Source organism: Suncus etruscus, chromosome 12 (genome assembly GCF_024139225.1).
Source record: "Suncus etruscus isolate mSunEtr1 chromosome 12, mSunEtr1.pri.cur, whole genome shotgun sequence".
NCBI classification, from domain to species: Eukaryota; Metazoa; Chordata; class Mammalia; order Eulipotyphla; family Soricidae; genus Suncus; species Suncus etruscus.
Genome location: NC_064859.1, coordinates 23,627,420 through 23,652,777, shown reverse-complemented (window position 1 = coordinate 23,652,777; position 25,358 = coordinate 23,627,420). Strand labels below are relative to the sequence as shown.

The 25,358-nt window shown below is 39.0% G+C and overlaps 1 protein-coding gene across 1 annotated transcript in view; it reads left to right on the top strand.

Moving 5' to 3' along the window:
* ZNF638 (zinc finger protein 638) overlaps nucleotides 1-25,358 on the top strand; it is a 121,057-nt gene that overhangs the window by 57,096 nt on the left and 38,603 nt on the right. The window contains exons 3-10 of the mRNA XM_049785138.1: nucleotides 2,912-2,973; nucleotides 11,421-11,459; nucleotides 12,195-12,487; nucleotides 15,210-15,481; nucleotides 17,583-17,729; nucleotides 19,169-19,297; nucleotides 23,528-23,586; nucleotides 23,796-23,842. Coding sequence (XP_049641095.1) covers nucleotides 2,912-2,973; nucleotides 11,421-11,459; nucleotides 12,195-12,487; nucleotides 15,210-15,481; nucleotides 17,583-17,729; nucleotides 19,169-19,297; nucleotides 23,528-23,586; nucleotides 23,796-23,842 — 1,048 coding nt within the window. The remainder of the gene's footprint in view (nucleotides 1-2,911; nucleotides 2,974-11,420; nucleotides 11,460-12,194; nucleotides 12,488-15,209; nucleotides 15,482-17,582; nucleotides 17,730-19,168; nucleotides 19,298-23,527; nucleotides 23,587-23,795; nucleotides 23,843-25,358) is intronic.

Sequence of the window (25,358 nt, the reverse complement as noted above, 5' to 3'; positions counted from 1 at the left end):
CTAAGCCAGGGTTAAGACTTTAGAGAGGAGCTGCGTAGCTTAGTGAAATAATTTATTCTGAGAAAATATTAACAGTATTTTGAGGTCATTGGAGGAAAGAGCTCTGATAATGGATAGTTATCTTCACACAGTGATTCTGGACCTAACTAATCAAGCCGATAGTCATTTGGTAATGTGCTTAATAGGTTTTTTTCATTGTTTTAATTTTTACTTTTAAATAATAGCTTGATTAAAGCACCCTGATTACAAACATGATTGTAGTTGGGTTTCAGTTATAAAAAGAACACCCCCTCCTACACCAGTGCAGCCATTCCTACCACCCATGCCTCCCTTCTCCCTCCTTCCCCAACCTTAATAGGTATATAGCACTTGTTCTCTCAAGAAGTAGAATACTGCTTTTATACTTTTAATAGAATACTGTTACTAGAGAGATTAAGACTTGGGGTTGTAAAAAGGCAGTTTTATTTACTGCACTTATTTTTTCTGGGTTTTTTGTTTGGTTGTGGGCCACACCTGGTGTGTGGCTCAGGTGTTACTCCTGGGTATGTGCTCAGAAACCGCTCCTGGCTTGGGGGACCATCTGGGAAACCAGGGAATCAAATAGTGGTCTGTCCTTGGTTAGCGCGCTTAAGGCAAATGCCCAACTTCTGCGCCACCGCTCTGGTCCCCTTTTTTCCCTTGTTTTTGAGCTACCCCAGCAGTATTTGGGGACCAAGTGGAACCTCCCAAAGAGTATGCACTCAGCCCAGTGAGTTCTAGCAATCTTTCCTGTCTGTCCTGTTAACTGAGTTTAAAGAAAGTATTGTCAGTGAGATGAGCCTGTTCCTTAACTTTTTTTTTGAAGGGGATGTGGGTTGCTTGTGTGCTATGCCTGGGATCAAACCTGGTGTTTCTGTATGCAAGCATGCATTTCTGTCTGAGCTCTCTCTCTAACCCTTGAGGAGGACTCTTAAAAGACAATACAGAGTGTCCTTGTGATGTATGTGTTTGTAGAACTGCTTTCAACAGGACATGCTCTTAGCATCTGTTGATAGTTGATAGAAGATTATATACCAGTATTACCATATCATATTTTTAAAAGAAAATCTGGAAATAGGAATTTAGTGTTCACATTTCTAGGTTTTTTTGCTCAGTGCAAAAGCACTTGCTTTGCATGCTTTGTACTTGCTTTGCATCCCACTCTGGGTTTGATCCTGACACCAAAATAAATAAATTAAAAAATGATTGTCAAATAAATCATGGCATTCACTACCTGCCAGTGTGTTTGATATAGTGTTTATTTAATGTCAGAGACATGATTATGGCAATGCTGGAGAACTCTAAGCTTCCTGACTCTTGAGTTTTCTGTTTATATGTCTGAGTTAAATGCAGTTATTTCTGATTTGCAATCCACATCAGTTCTATGATTCAGTGATATAGCTTAGAATTTGTCATAACTTATGCTGTTAGTATGCACTTATTTCAGGTAGTTGACAAGCCAGAGTACAAAATTGTTAACTGGCTATAGATAAAAACATATAGTTTGTTTTTACTATTGATAAAATGCAGTACTCTTGAAATAGAAACTAAAAACATTTTTCTCAAGGGAAAATTAAAAATGTACATCACTGAATAAAGCTTCCCAAGTTAGTTGTAGAAACAATTAAATCAAATAATATTTAGTTCTTTATTATTAACTTTCACTTGTAAACTTGATCTTTGAAAATGGTCTTGCTGGTCATTGTCATTTGAAAATTAGATGTATATGGATACAAACTAATTTTAGGGCAGATTTGGGTTTTTGTTTGTTGTTTTTTGGGTCACACCCAGCAGTGCTCAAGGGTTACTCCTGGCTCTAGGCTCAGAAATCGCCCCTGGCAGGTATAGGGGACCTGACCATATGGGATGCTAGGATTCGGACCACCATCCTTCTGCATGAAAGGAAAACACCTTACCTCCATGCTGTCTCTCTGGCCCTTTTAGGGCAGATTTGTAAATGAAGTAATATATAAGAACTTTGTTCATCTTATAGCAATATGAGGGATACTGTATCTTTAAGATGGTCTTTCATTTAGATCATCAGTAATTTATTTTTTGTACTTTATTTTGTTTATCCTTTGCACATATAGCGCGTACCTTGTTTGGATGGTACTAGACTAAGAGGTAGGATATTTTTGTTCAGATGGTTACCTTGAGCTTGGAGGGTTTTTTTTGTTTGTTTGTTTTTTTTGGGGGGGGGGTTGGGTCACAACCGGCAGCCCTCAGGGGTTACTCCTGGCTCTATGCTCAAAAATCGCCCCTAGCAGGCACTGGGCACCATATGGGATGCCGGGATTCGAACCACCATCCTTCTGCATGGAAGGCAAACGCCTTACCTCCATGCTAGCTCTCTGGCGCTTGGAGGTATTTTTGAGACTCTTATTTTGTGTGTGTTTTTTTTTGTTTTGTTTTGTTTGTTTTGTTTGGTTTTTGGGTTGTTTTTTTTTTTTTTTTTTTTTTTTTTTTTGGTTTTTGGGCCACACCCGACGTTGCTCAGGGGTTACTCCTGGCTGTCTGCTCAGAAATAGCTCCTGACAGGCACAGGGACACCAGGATTCGAACCAACCACCTTTGGACCTGGATCAGCTGCTTGCAAGGCAAATACCACTGTGCTATCTCTCTGGGCCCGAGACTCTTATTTTGAAGTTGATATAATGAGTATCAATGAGTATAATAATTTAAGTTTTTTGTTCAAAAGTATGTATTCTATTGGCATTAATGAGATATCCATTTTGAGTACTTTGGGTGCCTTTTATTTCTGTAAAAAATTTGAATGCAGTTTATATGTAGATTTGTTCAATTTTTTTTGAAAACACTGTCATTTAAAAAATTCTAATTTCATTAGTCAACTGAGAACTACTCTAATTTTAGCACTTTTCTTCTTTTACAATAGGATTGGATTCAGCATCAAAATACATCTACTCATATTGAGAGCTGCCGACAATTACGTCAACAGTAAGATCAATATTTCACTTTTCAGAGAATGCAAATTTACAGGATGTTTATGTGTGACAGGTTGTCTAAGAAATTCTTTGTGATATTTTGGAGAAAAATATTTTTTGAAAGTCACTCTTTATTTGGGATACTAGTTTTATAGAGGGATATATATGTGTTTTACTTCTTTTTCAAAACGCAAAGTAAATATTTTTTCTTCTGACTCCATTTTTTTTGTGTGACTTTTTGGCCACACCTGGTGGTGCTTAGAAACCCTTCCTGGCTTAGGGGGGGCCATATGGGACACCGGGGGATAGAACCTCGGTCTGTCCTAAGTGCTAGCACTGCTCCATGCCACCGCTCTGGCCCTTGACTCCTTTTTTAACATAAATGGTTAGACGTTTTTTTTTTTTTTTTTTGGACATACTAGACAGTTCTCCAAAGTTATTCTAATCCTGACTTTGTATTTGGGGTTGCTCTGGGCAGTGTTCAGGGGATGGATGATACAGTGCCACAGTTTGAAACAGTGTCCCCTGCATGCAAAGTATATTCTCCAGTTCTTTGTGCTATCTCCTTCACCCTAGCAATAGGCGTGTAACATCATCATTGATTCATTCCTTCTTGGCTTGCCCTTGGTAGGAATCTATCTCAAAGCAGATTATTTTCCCTTCTATCCCTCACTGTTTCCCTTCTCCCAAACCCCACCCAGCAGATAAATAACAAAATTCAAACCAAATACCAGTGTTTGTGCTTAACTATAGGTCTTCTCTTTTATATATTCTCATATAAATTATTTACCCTCTTTTATTTATTTCCAAATTAAACCTTAAGTAGGAGATAAAGATGCTAGATGTATTTATTCAGTCTTCCATCTTTCTGGTTTTTAGACAGGGTACCTGTGAAGGAGGAAGGAGTGGCACCTGTTGATATCAGGAGTTACTTCCTAGCTCTGCACTCAGGATTCACTCCTTGCAGGCTCAGGGACCAGTATGCAGAGCAGATGCTCTACCTCCTGTACTATTGCTCTAGCCCCATCAAACATCTTTTTAAGTAAAGAAGCTTACTTCCTCTTACGTAAGGAAACATTAACTGGGAAGCTTAAGAAGTAGTTCTGCACTATCCATCATGCAAACATGCGTACTATATAGAGGGCTTTTACTCACATGTAAAAATACGCATAACTCACAGAGTTATTATGCACCCAAATACTAGATGAAATCTCTTCACATCCATACAGAGAGGTCCCACACATGGAGAGAATGCACACACATGCTTGTAAAGGCATGCAGCATGCATGTCTCCATTTATTAGGGAAGCATGCATCAGACGTGGTTTTTGGCTTTTCTGGTGTAGTGCCTAATTTTTTTCTCAAGAAATATCTGCCAGAGGCCCATTGGAGAAGTCAATCATTGACCCTTGCATGAATTACTGGCTGTATATATATATATATATATATATATATATATATATATTTTTTTTTTTTTTTTTTTTTTGGTTTTCGGGCCACACCCGTTTGATGTTACTCCTGGTTATGAGCTCAGAAATTGCCCCTGGCTTGGGGAGACCATATGGGACTCTGGGGGATTGAACCGAGGTCCTTCCTTGGCTAGCGCTTGCAAGGCAGACACCTTACCTCTAGTGCCACCTCGCCGGCCCCTGGTTATATTTCTGACATGGCTGTGACATTATATTTTCTCTTTTCCTTTTATTTTGATTTTTGTCTCCTTTTCTACTACAGTAATTCAGCCTTAGCTATCCTGCAATCACAAAGAAATTTCAGTAAGAAAGCCCACCAAAAGCTCCCCGCTGGCTAGTTTATTATAATTTTTTTTTTTTTTTTTTGGTTTTTGGGCCACACCCTGCGGTGCTCAGTGGTTACTCCTGGCTGTCTGCTCAGAAATAGCTCCTGGCAGGCACAGGGGACCATATGGGACACCGGGATTCGAACCAACCACCTTAGGTTCTGGATCGGCTGCTTGCAAGGCAAGCACCGCTGTGCTATCTCTCCGGGCCCTGGCTAGTTTATTTGTAACTCTAACTTTGAGTATAACCTGGCATTAGCAACTTGTTTTTCTGGGTCTAGCTCCATGATGGTAAACAATTATTTCTGTCCCCCCAAAAATCCATTTTCCAACCACTGCAAATACATTTCTTCCAAAACCTTTTCTCTCCTCCTGTTTCTTGAAAAACCTGTTTTTTACTTACCCAAAAACACCTCCACCTCATCTTACCTTACCTTACCTTACCTCTAGCAGGGCTTTCTCATCTAGGGTAGTTATTTGATATGTAGATTCTAGGGTCTGGTACCATTGTGTTGTCCCTCCTAATGATCCTCTGCCCTTTGTTTTCCCTGAAGACACCTTGCATACCAGAGTAGTGCTTAAAATGTCATCAGCTGAAAAGTAAAATTTATTTTTCGTCTCATAGACATGGGTCCCCATAAAAAAAAAAAAAAGTAGTAGTTCTGATTTCAAGAATGACTGAATTGGATGTGCCCCAAAAAAGTGTCTGAGAGATATTTTTGCTTTTGGTCATTCTCTTTAAATTTGACTTTTTGAAAATCAGACACACTTCTTCCTCCAAAAAGTAAAATAACCCCTCCATAGTTCCCATAGTTATGGGCTTAACATAATTTTTATAACTAGTATATATGTGTGTATATGTGTATATAGATATATAGTGTGCATTGGTAGAAAAATAGTACCTTTCCTCAGAATGCCTGTAGATTCTCTGGGTTTGACTTTTGTTCACTTTTAATTAGATTTATATTTCTAAATTATGCATGTGGGACTAGAGTACTCTACTTGGTTGGTGTCTTGTGCCTATTTCTGTAGCTGTGATATAAGCTCTGTTTGAATAATATGCCTTCCTGTATCATATAGTCTAAAAATAGAGCTTTGAGTTGCTTCCCTATGTAGTTCATGTGCAGACAAATACGCTATCGTAAGGAGATAATGTTACCTGAATTGGGTAGGTCACACTGCTTTTGTCAATGAAAAATGTCTTAATCCATACATATACCAATGGACTATCTGGTTTTTATAAAGTTGAGGGGGTTTAGGTAAGAATTGTTATTTGTTGTTGGTCGACAGTGATGTAAACAAGGGCATTTTAACTATAAGCACTGTCATCAATTTATCTAGAGAAAATGGCAACATTCCCCCAGCATCCCATATGGTCCCCCGCGTCTGCCAGTGGTGATTTCTGAACGTAGAGCCAGGAGTAACCCTGAGCGCTGCCGGGTGTGACCCCCAAAAAAAAACAAAGAAAAAAAACTATATTGTTATGAAATCTATTGTTTAGGCTCTTGTTCTTAGCCATTGTTACATTGTCTACTGTAATAAAGAGTATTATGCTTGTGAAAAGGAATTTATTTAATTTCTTATCTGGGGAGCATACTCGGCAGTGCTAAAGGCTTACTACTCCTTTCTGCCTCTGCTCAGGGATCATTCCTGACAGTGCTTAGGAAACCTGGGTCAGCATTATGCAATGCAAGTGTCCTACCTATCACAGGTAGGAATTATCACAGGTGGTATTATCTGACCCCTGAATATTTAAAATTATTGAGGCAGAGTATAAAGGGTCCAAATTCTATTTACAGAATAGTGTCAATCTTTTATCTTTCTCTCCTGGGCAGTGGAGATAAGAACCTGTTTCATACAATCATCCCAGTAACTATCTGAAACATTAATGCCAACTGTTGATTAATAGTTCTCAAGTTCTTGTGAATCCAAAAGCTGGAGGACCTTGGAAATAAAACTCCTCCTTGTCGACAACTAGCTATATAAAGCTTACTCTTAATGTAACTGGCAGGTGTCTACACTTAGATCCAGCTTTGTTTGAATCCAAAGGTTTTGCCTTTAAAAATTATGCCATAAAATAGGGATTTATTTTTATGGTTTCTTTATAAAAAACCTAATTAATAAATCTTTATTACTTTATTTTAACATCATAGTTTACATTGTAGGTGTTGATAATGTAGTTATTTTGAGCTTTTAGTGTTTCAACACCATTTCCACCACCAGTGTAACATCTTTCTACCATTGTTACCAGTTTTCCACCCACACCCCAGGCCCTGCCCCTTAGGGGGCACAAAATAGTTTATTTTATATTGCTGTTAAAACTAAATGACTAAATTATCAATAAATACTTCAAAAAGAAAATTTGTGAAAATTATTAAGTCTTCAACAGGGTCATTAAGTAATTGTCAGGGGGTTTACTAAGATTTTTTTTTTTTTTTTGCTAGTTGAGCCTTATGAGTTATTGATCTTTTTTTTTAATTTAATTTAATTTTATTGAAACCATTGTGATTTACAAAGCCCTTCATAGTTGGGTTTGAGACATACAATGAATCAAGGCCAATCCCACCACCTCAGTTTACATCCCTCCACCATGTTCTCAGTGTATGTATCCAATACCCTTTGCCCCCTGGCCTGCCAGTATAACAGGCTCCTTTAAAGTTTAGATTGTTAAGAGTTGGGTCTCTTGATTCCGTTGTTGTTGTCTTTGACTTGGATATTTAGTTATGTCTTTTTTTTTTTTTTTTTAATCTCCACCAATGCACCTGAGACCAATTGGCCCTGACCCCTATTCTTTTATATTTGTGTTTCTCTCCAACTCAGTTTCTTTCCTTTTTCTCACTGTGTTCTGGGCCAAGTGTCTTTATGGTTTTGTTTATTTTCATGGTTTGAAGTATGAGTAGGTGAAGTAAAACTATTCATGTATTCATAATTGATGATAAGTGAAGTTATAGACACTATTAACTTTTTGGGGGGGTGGGGGTTTGGTTTTTGGTCACACCTGGTGACACTCAGGGGTTACGTCTGACTCTGTGCTCAGAAATCGCCCCTGACAGGCTCAGGGGACCATATGGAATACTGGAATTGAACCCTGGATCGGCCTCGTGCAGGGGAATCACCCTACCACTGTGCTATCTCTTCAACCCTTATTTTATTTTATTTTGTTTTGTTTTGTTTTGTTTTGTTTTGTTTTTGTTCTGGGTCAGCTCCATGCAAGGCAAACTCCCTAGTGCTGCACTCTCTCTCCAGCCTCACTGTCAACATTTTTATTTATAATTTTTTACTTTATAATGCTCCTAGGAACTTGTCTCATTTCATTTTTTATTTTATTTTATTTGGTTTTTGGGCCATACCCGGCACCGCTAAGGGGTTGTTATTCAAAAATTGCTCCTGACAGGTTCAGGGGACAATATGGGATACCGGAATCGAACCCAGGTCCATCCTGGCTCAGCTTCGTGCAAGGCAAACACCCTACCACTGTGCTCTCTCTTCAGCCCTTATTTTGTTTTGTTTTATTTTATTTTTGTTCTTTTTTTTTTTTTTTTTTTTTTTTTGATTTTTGGTTTTTGGGCCACACCCTGCGGTGCTCAGTGGTTACTCCTGGCTGTCTGCTCAGAAATAGCTCCTGGCAGGCACGGGGGACCATATGGGACACCGGGATTCGAACCAACCACCTTTGGTCCTGGATAGGCTGCTTGCAAGGCAAACACCGCTGTACTATCTCTCCGGGCCCTATTTTTGTTCTTTTTGAGTCACAGCGGATTTTGCTCGGGTTACTGGTTCTGCTCAGAAATCGCTCCTGGCAGGCACGGGACCATATGGGTTGCCGGGATTCCAACCACCTGGATCAGCTACATGCATAGCAAACTCCCTACTGCTATACTATCTCTTCTGCCCCATTTAAATCAGGAAGGTGGAGCAAGTTTTTTTGTGTGTGTTTTGGGGTTTTTTTGTTTGTTTTTTTTTGGTTTTTCTTCAGAAATCTACCTGTTTTTTTTTTTTTTGTTTGTTTGTTTTTTTATACCTGTGTCTGAGATGGAAAGTAGATACTTTTGTTTAGTTTTTGGTTTTGAGCCATATCTGACAAAGCTCAGGGATTAATCTCCAGTGCACTTGTAATTATTCTTAGCAGTACAGGGAAACCAAAGGGATCAAATCCAGATTGTCTTTATGCAAGGCCTTTCCTTGCATAGTCCTTGGTTGGTTTGTGTTTTGGCTTGCTTGTATGTTTTGTCTTTAAGTAGAGTCTTGCAAGGGAAAGGGGAGTTTAGAACAAATATTGTCAGCCAGCTAACAATGTTTGAGACAAATGAACAAGAAAAAATCCACATTGCATTTACTGGATATTTTGTTTTATATCTGGTAGGAAACCTATTGAGGCTGGTGCTTTCATTTCCTTATCTGCATATCTTTACCTCCTTTTGTGGATTAAAATAATATTTTTATATATAAGTGTAATAATTGATTTAATCACTATTCTAAGCTTTACAGTCCCGATTCTCTAAAAAGGTTAAAAATGAAGATAACATTTTTCTTTCTGTAATTACCCTTTAATCTCTTTCATTAATGTGTATTTGAATTTTTACTCTTAACTTGGTATGTGCATTCTCTCAGTTCTCTACCTCCAGATCTATATTGTTAGTCTCACTCTTAACTATATTAACTGTAACTTCTTCATGATTGATTTATGAATATTTCAAATTTCTTTCCCCTTTTCCAGATACTCATTTACAGTTCTGAAAATATTTTTGCCATTCTTTGGAAATGCTTGATTCCACATAGTCTTTTATTTGTATGCATCTATATTATTTTTTATTTTTGGTTTTTGGGTAACACCTGGCGGCTCTCAGGGGTTACTCCTGGCAGGCTCTGGAGACTATATGGGATCCATAACCGGGGTCCATCCTGTGTTGGCCACAGGCAAACACCTTACCGCTGTGCTCTGGCCCCTGTATGCACCCTATTTTTTTGTTTGTTTGTTTTTGTTTTTGGGCCACACCCGGTAATGCTCAAGGCTTACTCCTAGCTATGTGCTCAGAAATTGCTCCTGTCTTGGTGACCATATGGGATGGCGCGGTCTGTCCTAGGTCAGCTGTGTGCAAGGCAAATGCCCTACCACTGCGCCACCACTCTGGCCCCAAGTATGCAGCCTTTTTGTTTTTTTTGTTTTGGTTTTTGGGTCACACTTGACAGTGCTAAGGAGTTACTCCTGGCTCTATGCTCAGAATTCGCTCCTGGCAGGCTCAGGGGATCATATGGCACACCGGGATTCGAACCACCGACCTTCTGCATACGAGTCAAACGCCTTTACCTCCATGCTTTCTCTCTGGCCCATATGCAGCCCTTTTAACTTCAACATTTTTGGTTTCAAGAAACAAACCCAGGGGCTGGAGCAGTGGCACAAGCGCGGGGCATTTGCCTTGTGCATGCTAACCTAGGATGGACCAAGGTTTGATCCCCCAGCATCCCATATGGCCCCCCAGGCCAGAAGCGATATCTGAGCGTCACCGGGTAAGGCCCAAAAAGAAAAAAAAAAAAAAAAAGAATCAAACCCAGGGCTTACTCATGCAGGGAAAGTGCTCTCCCACTGAACTACATCCCTGGCCCTAATTTTAGAATTTGTCTCAGATGTTTTCCCTTATTGTTTTCATAGTGCAACTAGACTGGTTTCTGTTATTTTGCCTACAGTTATGTATTGCCAATTTAAGAAACCTAACTTCTAAGAAATCCATCTTGATGGAAAGAGACCTTTATTAACAGTTATTTGAAAAACTACTTTTTTCCCCCTCTATATGCCAAGCCTACCCACCTCCTTGAAAAACTACTTTTTATGTTAATTCTCTGCTAGTTCTTTCCAATAGATAAATCTTACCAAGGATTATTTGATGCCATGTAAGCAATACCATTCATTTGGGGTTTTGTAGAAATGTGCCCTCTTGTGGCCGGCGCGTTGGCGCTATCTGCCTTGCCAGCGCTAGCCGAGGATGGACCATGTTTGATCCCCTGGCGTCCCATATGGTCCCCCAAGCCAGGTATGACTTCTGAGCGCATAGCCAGGAGTAACCCCTGAGCGTTATTGGATGTGGCTCCCCTCCAAAAAAAATAAACCAAAAAAAATAAATGTGTCCTCTTGGAGTTTGGTAAAATGTGTTCCCCTACTTAAACTTGTATCTTGTACCTTTTCAGAATGTCTTAATTCTTTTAAGTGTACTGCTTATTTTACATAAATAGAATGCCTTGAAAGTATGGGGAGGGCCCGGAGAGATAGCACAGCGGTGTTTGCCCTGCAAGCAGCCGATCCAGGACCAAAGGTGGTTGGTTCGAATCCTGGTGTCCCATATGGTTCACGTGCCTGCCAGGAGCTATTTCTGAGCAGACATCCAGGAGTAACCCCTGAGCACTGCCGGGTGTGGCCCAAAAAGCAAAAAAAAAAAAAAAAGAAAGTATGGGGAATGACCCCTCAGACTTGACATCTCTCCCAGTTGCTTACCAGCATAATGCCTTCTCTATTAGACACTCAAAATATTTTACTTTCACATCAGATTTTATATTTATTAGATTAATGAATCAATTATGTTATGTTTGAACAGTCTTCTTTCCTTCAGGGAAAAATTAATTGAGCCTTAGTCATTTTTAACTGATCATTAATATTATTTATTCTTAAACTAGGTATCCTGATTGGAATCCTGAGATTCTCCCATCAAGAAGGTGATTATTTTTTTAATAGTGGTGTAATAAAAACTTTATTCATTTAAAAGTAAACAAGTCTTTTTTTTAAAAAGGTATTGTTTTGAATTGAGTCCTGTTTTTGACCATTTTTACTTTTAAACAGCAATCAAATATAACAATCTCTGAATCTTTCTTAATTAGCCCAGCTTAAATGTGGTAACTTCTTCCTGTGAAGTTTTTTTTTTGCGTCTTTTCTAAAAAAATGTTTTATACTTAATATTTATTTAAAGCTATGCGATTCAGATTGTAAGTGCTCAGAAGACTATTTAAATGTGTGTATGTATATGTGTAAACGTACATATAGTATACATACAACGCATATATACACACAAATTATACATGCAAGCAAAATGTAGATGGGATAGTCTTTCAGGAAAATGTTGAAAACATTTATTTATGGAAATCATTTCTTAAATTCTTTATTAACAATATCAGAACATACTTGAACTGTGATCTAGGAAAAGCCCAATAAATTGATAGTCTTTTGAAATTACTTTAATACAGTATTTATAAACAATTAGAGGGCTGATGAATCTGATCTGGCTGTTTCTTATTTACCTATAAGACTGAATTTCAACAGAACAAATAGTAAATTTTTTTAAGTAAATAATATATATTATTCATTTGGTACTCTTTCTTTAAGAAGGTACTTCTATCATATAGTTTAAATTTACATGAAATCATTAAATCTTGTCTGGTTTTTGTTCTCTATAGAAATGAAGGCAATAGAAAAGAAAATGAAACTCCAAGAAGACGTTCCCATTCTCCTAGTCCTAGACGGTCCAGGAGATCAAGTTCAGGTCACAGATTCCGAGAATCTCGAAGTCCAGTTCATTACACGTATAGACCAAGAAGTCGAAGTCCAAGAATTTGCCATCGTTATATTTCTAGATACAGGTCCAGATCCCGCTCACCACATCGAGCAAGAATTCCATATAGAGGCAGTCCAAAATACAACCGATCAGTTAGTCCTGAAAGGACAGTAAGGAGATCAGTGAGATCATCAGGTACCTTTAAGATCATCATGTGTTTCTTTGTTTTTATTCTTGCAGTGCCTTGGTCAAACCAAGGGCCCATAAGCATGTCACTCATTTTTTTTTTTTTTTTTTTTTGGTTTTTGGGCCATACCCGGCGGTTAGGCTGCTTGCAAGGCAAACGCCACTGTGCTATCTCTCCGGGCCCCAGCATGTCACTCTTAAACAGTCTTTTCATTTTTTTCAAAAATTGATTTCATAGGGTATTAGGTTCTAGCAACTTAGTCTTATCCATTGGTTCTCATAAAGTATGTTCAGAGTGAAGGACATTGGTGCTTCAGTTAAACCCATGTTTTTTTCTCCACTTGTTTCAGTAAGCTGCCTCTAATATCAGAATGCTTAATATATTGAAACATTAATTCTCTTGGCATTGACTCTTGCTCTTTTTCATTTAAAACAATGACAGGCATGCTGGGTAACATTGTAAACTTCCAGATTTTCCATGGTAACATTTGTGGGGTATACTTTTTTGAACAGTGCACATACCCTTTATGTCTACACTGTCACCTTTCTTTCTTGTATGTGTTTAAAGGAACAGTTTTAGATTTTTTTAAAAGGTCAGTATAGATAAGGTATACTTATTTTTCCCCTTAGATTGATCATTTTGGTTATTTGCTGATGACTGTTCCAGGAAAAAAAGGCTCTATAATTTAAATTTTTTTCTGTAATTTACTTAGTTTGAAGTTGTTTGTTTGTTTTTGTTTGTTTATTTGTTTGTTTTTTGGTTTTTGGGCCACACCCAGCAGTGCTCAGGGGTTACTCAGAAATAGCTTCTGGCAGGCATAGGGGACCATATGGGATGTCAGGATTCAAACCAACCACCTTAGGTCCTGAATCGGCTGGATCGGCTGCTTGCAAGGCAAACACCACCTTGCTATCTCTCCGGCCCCTTAGTTTGAAGTTGTGACTTATAAACTGACAAGTTTTCGTAGAAGTTGACGATTTCTGCTATGTGCCCTAGGCTTTTTAAACCTTTTAAGTTTATCTGTTCCACTAATTAATCATAGACTTATCTCTGATGAACTATAGTTTTTTTCATCCAGCTGTGCTTATGGTTTACTCCTGCTGTTAAATTTGGGGGGCCATATAGGGTGCTTGTGATGGAACCTAGGTCAACCACATGTAAGGCTCTCCATTGTACTATCACCTTGTCTATTTTTTTGGGGGGGAGGGACACACCTGACTCTTTTTAGGACTCACTCCATGTGGGGTGCTGGGGATAGAATTTATACTGGCCACATAGAAGGCAAATGCCCTTCCTGCTACCTTACCTGTCCAGTCCCAGAAACAAACTTTTTTTTAATATAATTTTTATTTTAATCATAGTGTCTTACATATCGTTCATAGTAGTATTCCAGGTATATTTTAACATTGAATAAACTTTAATCTTAAATCTGGTTTAATAATCTTTAGCAATAACTCAAACAAATACTTGTTTTATTTTTTTGGTACTCCTTTCAGAAATCTGTAACATTTTCCACATTTTTTTTCACATTTCTTATTTATGAAGTTGGATTTTTTTTTTGCATATTTTAATAAAATGATATTTCTAGCAAATTGGATCAGATTCTGACATAATTTAGGTGTGTTTTAATCCTATTACAATTTCTTGGAAAATATTAGAGTGGGGCTACTCATTTGACTAATTCCTTTGTGTGTATTGTGGAATTTAAAATGGTTTTGAAAGGTATATTAACATGGGGGTTTATTTGTAAGGCTTATTTTGAGTATATTGTTTGCATTGATTTTACACAAAGAAATCTCTTTGAAGTCCTCACTGTTTTTGTTGTTGTTATTGGGCCACACTGGCAGCACTCAGTCATTCCCATCTCTGCCCTCAGAAATCACTACTGGCAGGCTTGGGGACCATATGGGATGCTGGGGTTCGAACCAACAACCTCTGCATTCAAGGCAAACGCCATACTCTCCGGCCCTGATTCCTTACTTTTTAAGAGCATACAGTATTCTAAAACCAAATGTCAAAGTAGTTTCCAAGGGTTCCAGGGGCTACCCTGGCAATTCACAGCTGAACTGTAGAATAATAAGGACTAAGAATGTTGTGCTACTCAGGCCCTGCACTGCCAGTTCTACCAGTGCTAGTGCAGTACTTTTCAAGTACCTCTGGGGATAGACCTGGCACTGCTAGGGATGCCATATAATAGCTCTGGAGATTGAACTAGATTTGTACTAGGTTGTACCTTAAAACAAGAATTTAGATAACTGGTATAAGAGACGCTCACTGAATCAGAAACTTGAGTAAAAAGCCTTTTGAGTGGAGGTTTGTGGGGGGAAGGGATAGATATGTTCTATAAGATATAATCTGTATATGATCTGTAATTATGAGATAATAAGATAGCTATGAACAGTAACAAGCCACTTTTTCTTCAAGTACTCGAATAGTGCTGTTATAGATTGGATTTGCCACATCATATATAGGAACTTTAGCCTCATGCTAATGTTTAAGTGTATTATTGTCTAATATATTTTCCCATTCATGACATTTTAATTTGTATGCTATGATTTTCTTCCATGTAAACAATAAATACTAGACATGATCTTTAAAAAAAAAAAGGTAGCTAAGTGTTAAGTATGGTAGGATTTGGATTTCTTTTTTTCCCCTCTAATGTTATGGTATTAGTTTCACTCTACTTTTAATTTCTTTTCAATTGATACTATGTTTTTGTCCTTTTACTAGATAGAAAAAAAGCATTGGAAGATGTAGTACAACGATCTGGACATGGGACAGAACCCAGTAAACAGAAGCATCTCGAAGCAGATAAAGGACACTCACCAGTGTTAAAGCCTAAAAGTAGCAGTGGATCAAAGCCATCAACTAAATTGACAAGCTCTACAAAGAGTGATTCAAATTTAGCACATTCTACTCGTTATAAATCAAAGAATCTTGAAGATGAATCCTTACCAGAATGTAAACAGGTGTCTGATAAAACAGTTTCTCTTCAGCGTAAGGTATTCCTTTGTTAGTATAAGTATCAAACTGGTTGGCCCTGTGCAATGCTAGTACATACCTTATTATATTCCCTCTAGTACCTATTTTTTATATTTCTCACACACACACAATTGAAAATTCAGTATTTTTTTGAATTAAATATACCAGATAACATTTTTTAAGGGACCACATCTGGGCATATATAGGGGTTACTACTGGCTGTGGACTAAAGAATCATCTCTCTAGCTCTTAAATTATTTTAACTTGTTAGAACAGTGTGAACAAAGCTGTAACAGCTGTAGCTATTGATGGGCAGTGCTGTACTCTTAGTACAGTTACTAAGGTATTTGCCTTACATGTGTCCAACCCATGTCCCACTGCTAAGGGTCACGTCTGAATATACTCTAGTGTGTTTTGTGCATCTCCAAAACCCAAAATATACTTTGAAAAAAAGGTACTCTCTAATAGTTTCAAGTTTACCTATGGTACTTTTTTTTTTTTTTTTACTGTTTTTTTTTTGGTTTTTGGGTCACACCGGCGATTCTCAGGTTACTCCTGGCTCTACGCTTAGAAGTCACTCCTGGCAGGCTCAGGGGACCATATGGGATGCCAGGATTTGAACCGGGGTCCATCCTTTGTTGCCCGGGTGCAAGGCAAATGCCTTACCGCTGTACTATTGTTCTGGCCCCACTAGTTTTGTTTTTAACTGGCACTTTGAGGGTGAGGGTTGGTCCCCACCTAGCCACAATCTGGTTACTCCTGTTCTGCCTCTCAGAAATTATCTTGGCAGGTTTGAGGGACAATATGGGATGCTAAGTAATGCCCTACTCACTGTGCTACTTGTACCCTAAAAGCACTTGTCCCCATAAAACACATTTTAATTTTGATTTTTTGGGGGGACCACACTAAGCTTGGCAACAGCCCTCTAATCTCATCTTGTTGCTTGGGAGTTTCTTCAATTTAGTTATCTAGGGATCATATATGGTACTAAGCATGAACTCCAGTCTGTTGAGCCTTCTCTTTGAGAATTTGAGAATCTTGGATGGCAAGGGTACTGCTCAGGCTCAGGGGAGCATGCAGTGCTGGAAATTGAATTCAGGGTTTCTTTCACATAAAAGACTATCATTGAGGGGCCAGTGAGGTGGTGCTAGAGGTAAGGTGTCTGCCTTGCAAGCGCTAGCCAAGGAAGGACTGCAGTTTGATCCCCTGGCGTCCCAGATGGTCCCCCCAAGCCGGGGCAATTTCTGAGTGCTTAGCCAGGAGTAACCCCTGAGCATCAAACGGGTGTGGCCCAAAAAACAAACAAAAAAAGACTATCATTGAACCACATGTCCAGCTCACCATTTAATTTTATTTTCTTTTTTTTCTTTTTTTTTTTTTTTTTTTTTGGTTTTGGGGCCACACCCGGCATTGCTCAGGTGTTACTCCTGGCTGTCTGCTCAGAAATAGCTCCTGGCAGGCACAGGGGACCATATGGGACACCGGGATTAGAACCAACCACCTTTGGTCCTGGATCAGCTGCTTGCAAGGCAAATGCCGCTGTGCTATCTCTCTGGGCCCCATTTAAAATTTTAATTGTGGTAAAATACTTAGAAAAGACTTTAAGATACTAAAATTAAGGGTGGGGAAAAGTGACATTTGGAAATTTGTGGGGGAGGGGGCACACCAGGTGTGCTCAGGGGTTATTCCTGGCTCTGCTATGGGATGCTGGGGATTGAACCTGGGTTGATCACATGCAAGGCACATGCCTTACTGCTGTCGCCCTGGGAAATATTGGTATTCTACTTTGTGAAGTAGAATGAACTTCTTTTTTTTTCTTTTGTGGTTTTTGGGTCACACCCGGCAGTACTCAGGGGTTACTCCTGGCTCCATGCTCAGAAATTGCTCCTGGTAGGCACGGGGGACCATTTGGGACGCCGGGATTCGAACCAGTGACCTTCTGCATGAAAGGCAAACTTACCTCCATGCTGTCTCTCCGGCCCCAAGAATGAACTTCTATATAGTATATATAGTATGTGTATATATATATACATATATATGTCTTTATATATATATGTGTGTGTGTGTGTGTGTGTGTATAGTATAGTTTTTTATTTAAATTTTCTTTTTTTTCTAAACTAGCTTCGGAAAGATCAGTCTTCAAATTATAGTTCAGTTCTTCTTATATCTGAATTACCAGAGGATGGCTGTATTGAAGATGATATTAGGAAAATATTTCAACCATTTGGAAAAGTTAATGACGTTCTTATTGTTCCATATAGAAAGGAGGTGAGTCATTTATTCTTTTTTTTTTTTTTTTTTTTTTTTTTGGTTTTTGGGCCACACCCTGTGAGGCTCAGGGGTTACTCCTGGCTATGCGCTCAGAAGTAGCTCCTGGCTTCTTGGGGGACCATATGGGACGCCGGGGGATCGAACCGCGGTCCGTCCTAGGTTAGCGCAGGCAAGGCAGGCACCTTACCTCCAGCGCCACCGCCCGGCCCCGAGTCATTTATTCTTTTTTTTTTTTTTTTTTTTTTTTTTGTTTTTTTTTTTTTTTTGGTTTTTGGGCCACACCCTGTGACGCTCAGGGGTTACTCCTGGCTATGCGCTCAGAAGTTGCTCCTGGCTTCTTGGGGGACCATATGGGGCGCCGGGGGATCGAACCGCGGTCCGTCCTAGGCTAGCGCAGGCAAGGCAGGCACCTTACCTCCAGCGCCACCGCCCGGCCCCGTCATTTATTCTAATCTAAAATACATGCATAGTTCTGAGTCGATCTCAACACTATTGGGTGTGGCCAACTCTTCACCCCTCCCCCACAAAAACACAGGAGTGAAAGACTTTTTTTTTGTTTTTGTTTTTGGTCCACACCCGCTAGTGCTCAGGGGTTTACTCCTGGCTGTCTGCTCAGAAATAGCTCCTGGCAGGCATGGGGGACCATATGGGACACCGGGATTCGAACCAAACACCTTTGGTCCTGGATTGGCTGCTTGCAAGGCAAATGCCACTGTGCTATCTCTCTGTGCTATCTCTCCGGGCCCAAAAGACCTCTTTACCAACAGTTGCTTTAGCACATAAACAGTTTTACTGAGACAGACTATTTTCTTTAGTATGTGTTTTTTACATGTATTTATTTATTCCTATACATAGTTCACTAAGTTTAGAGGAATACCTCTGGACTGAACAGAACATAAAGTTCTGAGATAAGACAAGGGAATGTGTTTGGTAGTACTTTCATTCTTGCAAAAAGACTTATACATCAGAAATAACATCTAGGGGCGGAGAGATAGCATGGAGGTAGGGCATTTGCCTTGCATGCAGAAGGACGGGGGTTCGAATCCTGGCATCCCATATGGTCCCCCTAGCCTGCCAGGAACGATTTCTGAGCGTAGAGCCAGGAGTAACCCCTGAGCACTGCAGGTTGTGACCCAAAATCCCCTCCACCACCACCCCCCAAAAAGAAAGAAATAACATCTAGATTAGATGCTACTCTTGTCAATGAGTTTGCTTTTTTGTTTCTTACATTTTTGTCTGTGTGCTTGGTATAAATAACACTTTTTCTTTTCTTGGTAATAATACAGAAATTTTATTAGGTTAACTGATATCATCTTAAAGATTTGATTATATTCTTGCAAAACATAGAAGTAACCAGATAATTTTATAGTTTCATGATCACAAAAGGCAGAGAAATTTTAAGATAGAGTTTTAAAGATGGATTATATTTCTTTTAGGCTTACTTGGAAATGGAATTTAAAGAGGCAGTTACTGCAGTCATGAAGCACATTGAAACAACACCTCTTCTGATAAATGGGAAAAGTGTTAATGTTAAAGTATGTGTTCCAGGAAAGAAAAAAGTCCAGGTAGGTTGTATTTAAATCCTTTGTGTTTCTTCTAAACTGTGCATATTGGAGAACATAAAATAGGAATGTTTGTACAACAGGTTTGCAATATATAAGTTCAAATAACAATGAAATTTAGTAAAACGTTTTTGTTTCACATCTGTAAGTACTCAGGTGAGTGAATACCATGGTATTGAGGATCAAATCTGTGCCTCCTTCCCTCCTGCAATGCTCTAGCCCTGGAAAAGGTGTCCAAGAAATAACTTTTATGTTGTTAATTTCTTACTTGAAAAGATATGTAGAGGCTGTGCCTGGTGATGTGCAGGGGACTATGTAGGACCAGGAATTGAACTGTTGTACTTTCTTCTAATTGTGGTTGTATGTATACATACAAGTTTTCTACTCAAGTTTATTGGTTTTCTCCTATGATATTGTTTTTCCCCCTTTGGTCTAATTTTAATATGATTTCTCTATACCCGTCCTTAAAGGATCACACATGGACTGGAGAAATAGTATAATGGGTATGTGCTTATCTTGCATATGGCCAACTCTGGTTCAGTCCCCAGTACCCCAAATAGTCCCCAAGCCCTAAATAATTCCTGAGCGCAGAGCCAAGAGTAACCCCTGAGCATTGCTAGGAAAATATTAAATTTTCTTAGTAAACATTTGTAGCTATGAAATAGTTGTATAATAGTTGCAAAAATGTAATTTTAGATTTTTAGTGTTTTTATAGAGAAATGTTTGGGGACCATACTTGGTGACGCTCAGGTGTTACTCCTACTTCTACACTCAAAAATCGCTCCTGGCAGGCTTGGGGGATCATTTGGGATACCAGGATTCAAACCCGGGTCTGTCCCAGATCGTCAGCATGCAAGGCAAAGCCCTACTGCTGTGCTATAGCTCTGGCCCAGAGAAGTGTTTTTACTAAGAAAATCTAGAGAGGGTAAGGCATTTGCTTTGCCCACAGCTGATGCAGATTCAATCTCTGGCATTTCCTATGAATTTCTGAACACAGTCAGAAGTAACCCCTGTGTATCACTGAGTTTGGCCCAAAAAACTGAAAACCAAAAATGGGCTGGAGAGATAGCACAGTGATAGGGCGTTTGCCTTGCACGAGGCCAGGTCAGACGATGGTTTGATTCCTGGCATCCCATATGTTCCCCAGAGCCTCTCAGGCAATTTCTGAGTGTAGAGCCAGGAGTAACCCCTGAGTGCCACCAGATACGACCAAAAACACACAAAAAAAATCTAGAGCAAACAGCTAAATGCCAATAAGATTGTTTGGAATGTTTTTAAATGCTCAGAATTGAACAGTAGTTGAGTTTTATGGGCAATATATTGAAGATTAATAATGAAAAGAAAATCAATTTAGGTAAAAAATGTATTATAGTTTTAATTTAGGAACTATTTCTTAAATACTTGTGTGTTGGCCTTTGTAATATATGTATAGAAGATGCATTTGGTAAAAACAGATCTTCCATCCACACTTCATGACATTTGTAGTTTTTTTATTGAAGTTTAAAATAAAAAGGGAACAGACCTGGCGAGATATACTATAGACCTAATTTACATATAAGTGGATATGAGTATTGTTAAAGACTTTTTTGCAATTAACTGAAGAACAACTTGAAGTGATTAGGCAGAGATAGTGCAACTGCTCAGAGGAATAAATTAGCCTCAGATAGCAATGTATCACTTTTTCTAAAAGATCTCTTAAAATCAAGACTTGATTAATTGAAGAACTGGTGACTAAACTGCCATGAAATGCATTTTATGACATATAGTTCCATATACTGGAACAACTAAATAGAGTCTGAAAAGACTAATTCCAGTCATTTGTTGCAAGTGAGAAAGGTGCTCCTGCTGAGTTCTCATAGGGCTCCCTAGGGGCCTATGTGAAGAAAACTGGCACCACCAGAAACAAAGACCAAGGTGATTTTGACATTTTCTTTCTCAAGTTTCTTTCTCCTGTGGGGATTCTCAGTCCAATCTTTGTGATGTTTTAGCAAGTTTTTGCAAGAAGGTATTCAGTTCCCTGCTCTGCTGTGAGGAATCCCTAATTGTTGCTGGAGGAATACCACTCCATTAACACCAAAAACCATGGAGTTGGATGAGAGTCATTAAATTTCAGTTTCCAGTGATCACTGCTCTCCACTACAAGATTCCTGGAAGGAGTGATAAGGTTTCCCACAAAACCACAGCTGCATACCTAGCCAAGATCCTTAAGCATGTCTTGGTGAGGATCCCTAAAAGTTGGGGATGAGTCACCATCCTAGGGCCCTGGTGGAGGAAACCCACAAAATTACATGAGAATCATTAGATTGTATATGTCCATCACTGAGACATTCTGTCCACTTCAGGCATCACTTGAGGTGTGAACTAGCTTCTGACACAAACATTGCTGTGTACCAAGCCTTTGGTTTCAGAGCCGTTGCTTTGCCCCTTTTTTAAATTTTGGTGTGAAACAAAAATGTTTTTATTGAAACTTATTTAAAAAGGTTGAGGGGATAGTAAGGAAGAAATATATGTTCAAGAGAGACGACAGGTTTCCCCAGGGTGGGAATATGTAAGCAAAGAAATCTTGAGACAAGCAAGTGAGAATAAGTTCAAGGAAGAATGCAGGCTTGAGATCACAGATCACTTTGCATAATCTTCACTGGGTTTGAGGAGAGTAAACTGTTTTCTCTCCCTTGCTAGTGGCTTGCATCTCTTCTCTACTAGATTCTGCTGCTTTTGTTAGTGAGTAGCCTGTGTCCTGGATTTAGTAGCATCTCTATTCACTTTCTAAACTGAGGGATGCGATAGTTAAGGAAAGGAATCTAGTTCACCGACCTGAGGGCAAAATTTCCTCTAAAGACTACAAAAGACATTTTCCTAGTGGAAAATAGTGGATTGTACTGCATGACAGATTTTCATGGTGTTAACTCCCTTGTTTTAAACCTATTCATTGGCTTGCCATTGGGAGCTATGCCTCTCACACTAGAAGGACATAGAGTCTTTTGGGTGTCTTATTGAAAAGTGGGGAGAGAGAGAGGTGCCACAGTGAGAAGGGAATCTCTTGCTTTCCTCTCTACTCACTTTGGTCAGCAAGGGAAATGCTTAGGGAAACCTGCACAGTATAGTCTTCTAGGTCTCACCAGCCCAGTAAGGTGATTCTTTGGTCTCAGAAATGATATCCTCATTCTCCCTTTCTTCGGGAGCCATCAAACTCAAGTTGGAAATAAGAATTACTCTTCACAAGAGAGGAAACGTCAGTCCTAAATCTTTCCCAGGCCTTTCCAGGTACATTGTTCTCCCTCACAGAAAAGAATTTCAAGAAGAGATGAATAGTGAAGTAAAACATGTTTATTTAGGAAATAGGGGAGAGGAAAGCAGACATTATGGTTAAATCCCAGAATGAACCCTACCTCAGAGTAGAGCCAAGAGGATGTCTAAGCACAACCAAGTGTGATCCCAAACATAATTATACATTTATTTGTACTTTTCGTAAACAGAACAAAAGATTGCAGACAAGATTGGTACAGAAAAAAAAAAATGAAATATCCTGGGGCCGGAGAGATAGCACAGCTGTAGAGTGTTTGCCTTGCACGCAGCCAATCCAGGATGCACAGTGGTTCAAATCCTAGCATCTCATATGGTACCCTGTGCCTGCCAGCAGAGATTTTTTTTTGGGGGGGGCCCACACCCAGTAACACTCAGGGGTTACTCCTGGCTATGCGCTCAGAAATCGCTCCTGGCTTGGGGGACCATATGGGACACCAGGGGATTGAACCTCAGTTTGTCCTAGGCTAGCGCAGGCAAGGCAGGCACCTTACCTCTAGTGCCACCACGCCGGCTCCACGATTTGGGGGGGGGTGGTCAGCAGTGATTTCTGAGTGCAGAGCTAGGAGTGACCCAAAAACCGAGAGGAGAGGGAGAGGGAAGGAGAGGAGAGGAGAGGAGAGGAGAGGAGAGGAGAGGAGAGACTTGCACCTTATTATTCCCTGAGATTCCTATGAATCACCAAAATGAAAGTAGCCCTTGAGCACACCTGGTGTAGCCCAAAAATCAATAAATGAAAATAGAAGATCGGTGAGTAACAAAACACAAGATCTATCAGGATTACAGATCAAATTGTAAATACAAAAATCCAATAATCATACTTTATGATAAGATCAATGTGCTTTTTAGTTGAATTTTCTTATATTTTCTAAATTGCTCTCTATAGTTGGAGAAGAAATTAAGTTTTTTAAAATAACTTTTTCTTAATAGAACAAAGAGTTGAAAAAGAAGACATCAGATCCAAAGAAAACACTTGTATCTACTTTAAAGTAAGTGGTTTTGTGATTTGTTTTTGAAAATGAATATGTTAGAATTTTATTTTTTATGATTGCTTTAACTATTTTATAATGCTGTTTTCAGTTTAAATGGGATGTCATTCACATAATTTTAGATTGTTTAAATTTTGATGTTTTGCATTATTGGAAATTATAAAACTTTAAATTTTAATCTTTGACTAATACTTTGTTCTCTTAAATAGAAAAGATTCAGATTCTTCCAAAGCCACTGAAACTGTGACTTCTGCTAGTAAGTTATTTTTAGTACACTTCTCCAAATAATGACTTATGGTGTTAGTAAAACATATATTGTGCTAGAGTAGAAAGAGCCCAAATTAGTTTTCATATTGTTTAAGTTAGTGTTTAACATACATTACCAGGCAATTATGAATTATTTCTGAAATATTGAGTCAGTAAGATAATGTATAGGTTTTTAGGTATTTTTAGTTTGTTTTCTTGTTTTTGGTTATATTTTGTTTCCTAAAAGATTAAATATATTTTTTTTGGTTTTGGTTTTTTTGGGGGCCCACACCTGACAGAGCTCAGCTTACTCCTGGCTTTGTGCTCAGAAATCGCTCCTGCCAGGCTCAGGGGACCAACTATATGGGATGCCACGGATTGAACCCAGATCAGTTGCATACAAGGCAAACGCCCTACCCGCTCCACTGTGTTATCTTTCTGGTCCCAAAGACTAGATAAATAATTAAATTAATGAGTATATCATAGTGGCTGTATGGAGACATCCTAAGTAATTATCACACATTTCATAATAACTCTTAATTTTAGTTCTTTCCTCCTCAGAGGTCCTTCCAATAAACATTAGACAAAAAAGAAATGTATTGCAATTTCTGGTCCCCTTTGAATTTGAAAGTCTGCTAATTGCCATTAAATAGAAAGACTAGAGAGGCTGGAGCGGTGGCGCAGCGGTAGGGCGTTTGCCTTGCACACAGTTGACCCAGGACGGACTGCAGCTCAATCCCCCAGTGTCCCATATGGCCCCCACGCCAGGAGCGATTTCTGAGTGCATAACCAAGAGTAAGCCCTGAGCGTCACCAGGTGTAACCCAAAAAAAAAAAAAAAAACAAAAAAAAAGGAAGAAAGAAAAGAAAAGAAAAAGACTAGAAAGAAATGGATATTTCTAGATTTGTGCACTAAAGTTGTTTCTGGAGCTGGAAAGAGTACAGTGTGTTAGGTGTTTGCCTTGCATGCGGTTGACCCAAATTCAATCCCTGCCTTCCCATATGGTCTTTTGTGTACCACAGGATGATTTCTGAGCACAGAGTTAAGTAATCTCTGATTGCCACCAGTGATGACCCCAAATTAGCAAAAAGTATTGTTTCTAAAGCTTCAGAAAAAATGTATCTTTGGGGAGGGGTTTGTTTGGTTTTTGGGCCATACACAGTGACCTTCAGGGGTTACTTCTGGCTATGCATTCCCAAATCACTCCTGGCTTGGGGATGCCAGGGATTGAACCAGAGTTGTCGCTTGCTCCAAGATTTATCTTTTTCAATCAAATTTGCATATGATTTATTAAATTGAGTTATTCTTTTTCAGCAGTGACAGGAGTTGAACACAGAGCTTCACACATAAAAGGCAAGTGCTCTACAGCTGAACGAACTCTTTTTATTAGTCCACGTAGAATTGTTAAGGTGGAGAGAAATACGGCCACTTATATGGGGGGAATGAGTTGGTGTAGCCCTAGGAAATGTGTGCCTTGCACATATACGCTAGAATATGCATTTTATAAACCAGTAAAAATAAAGCTT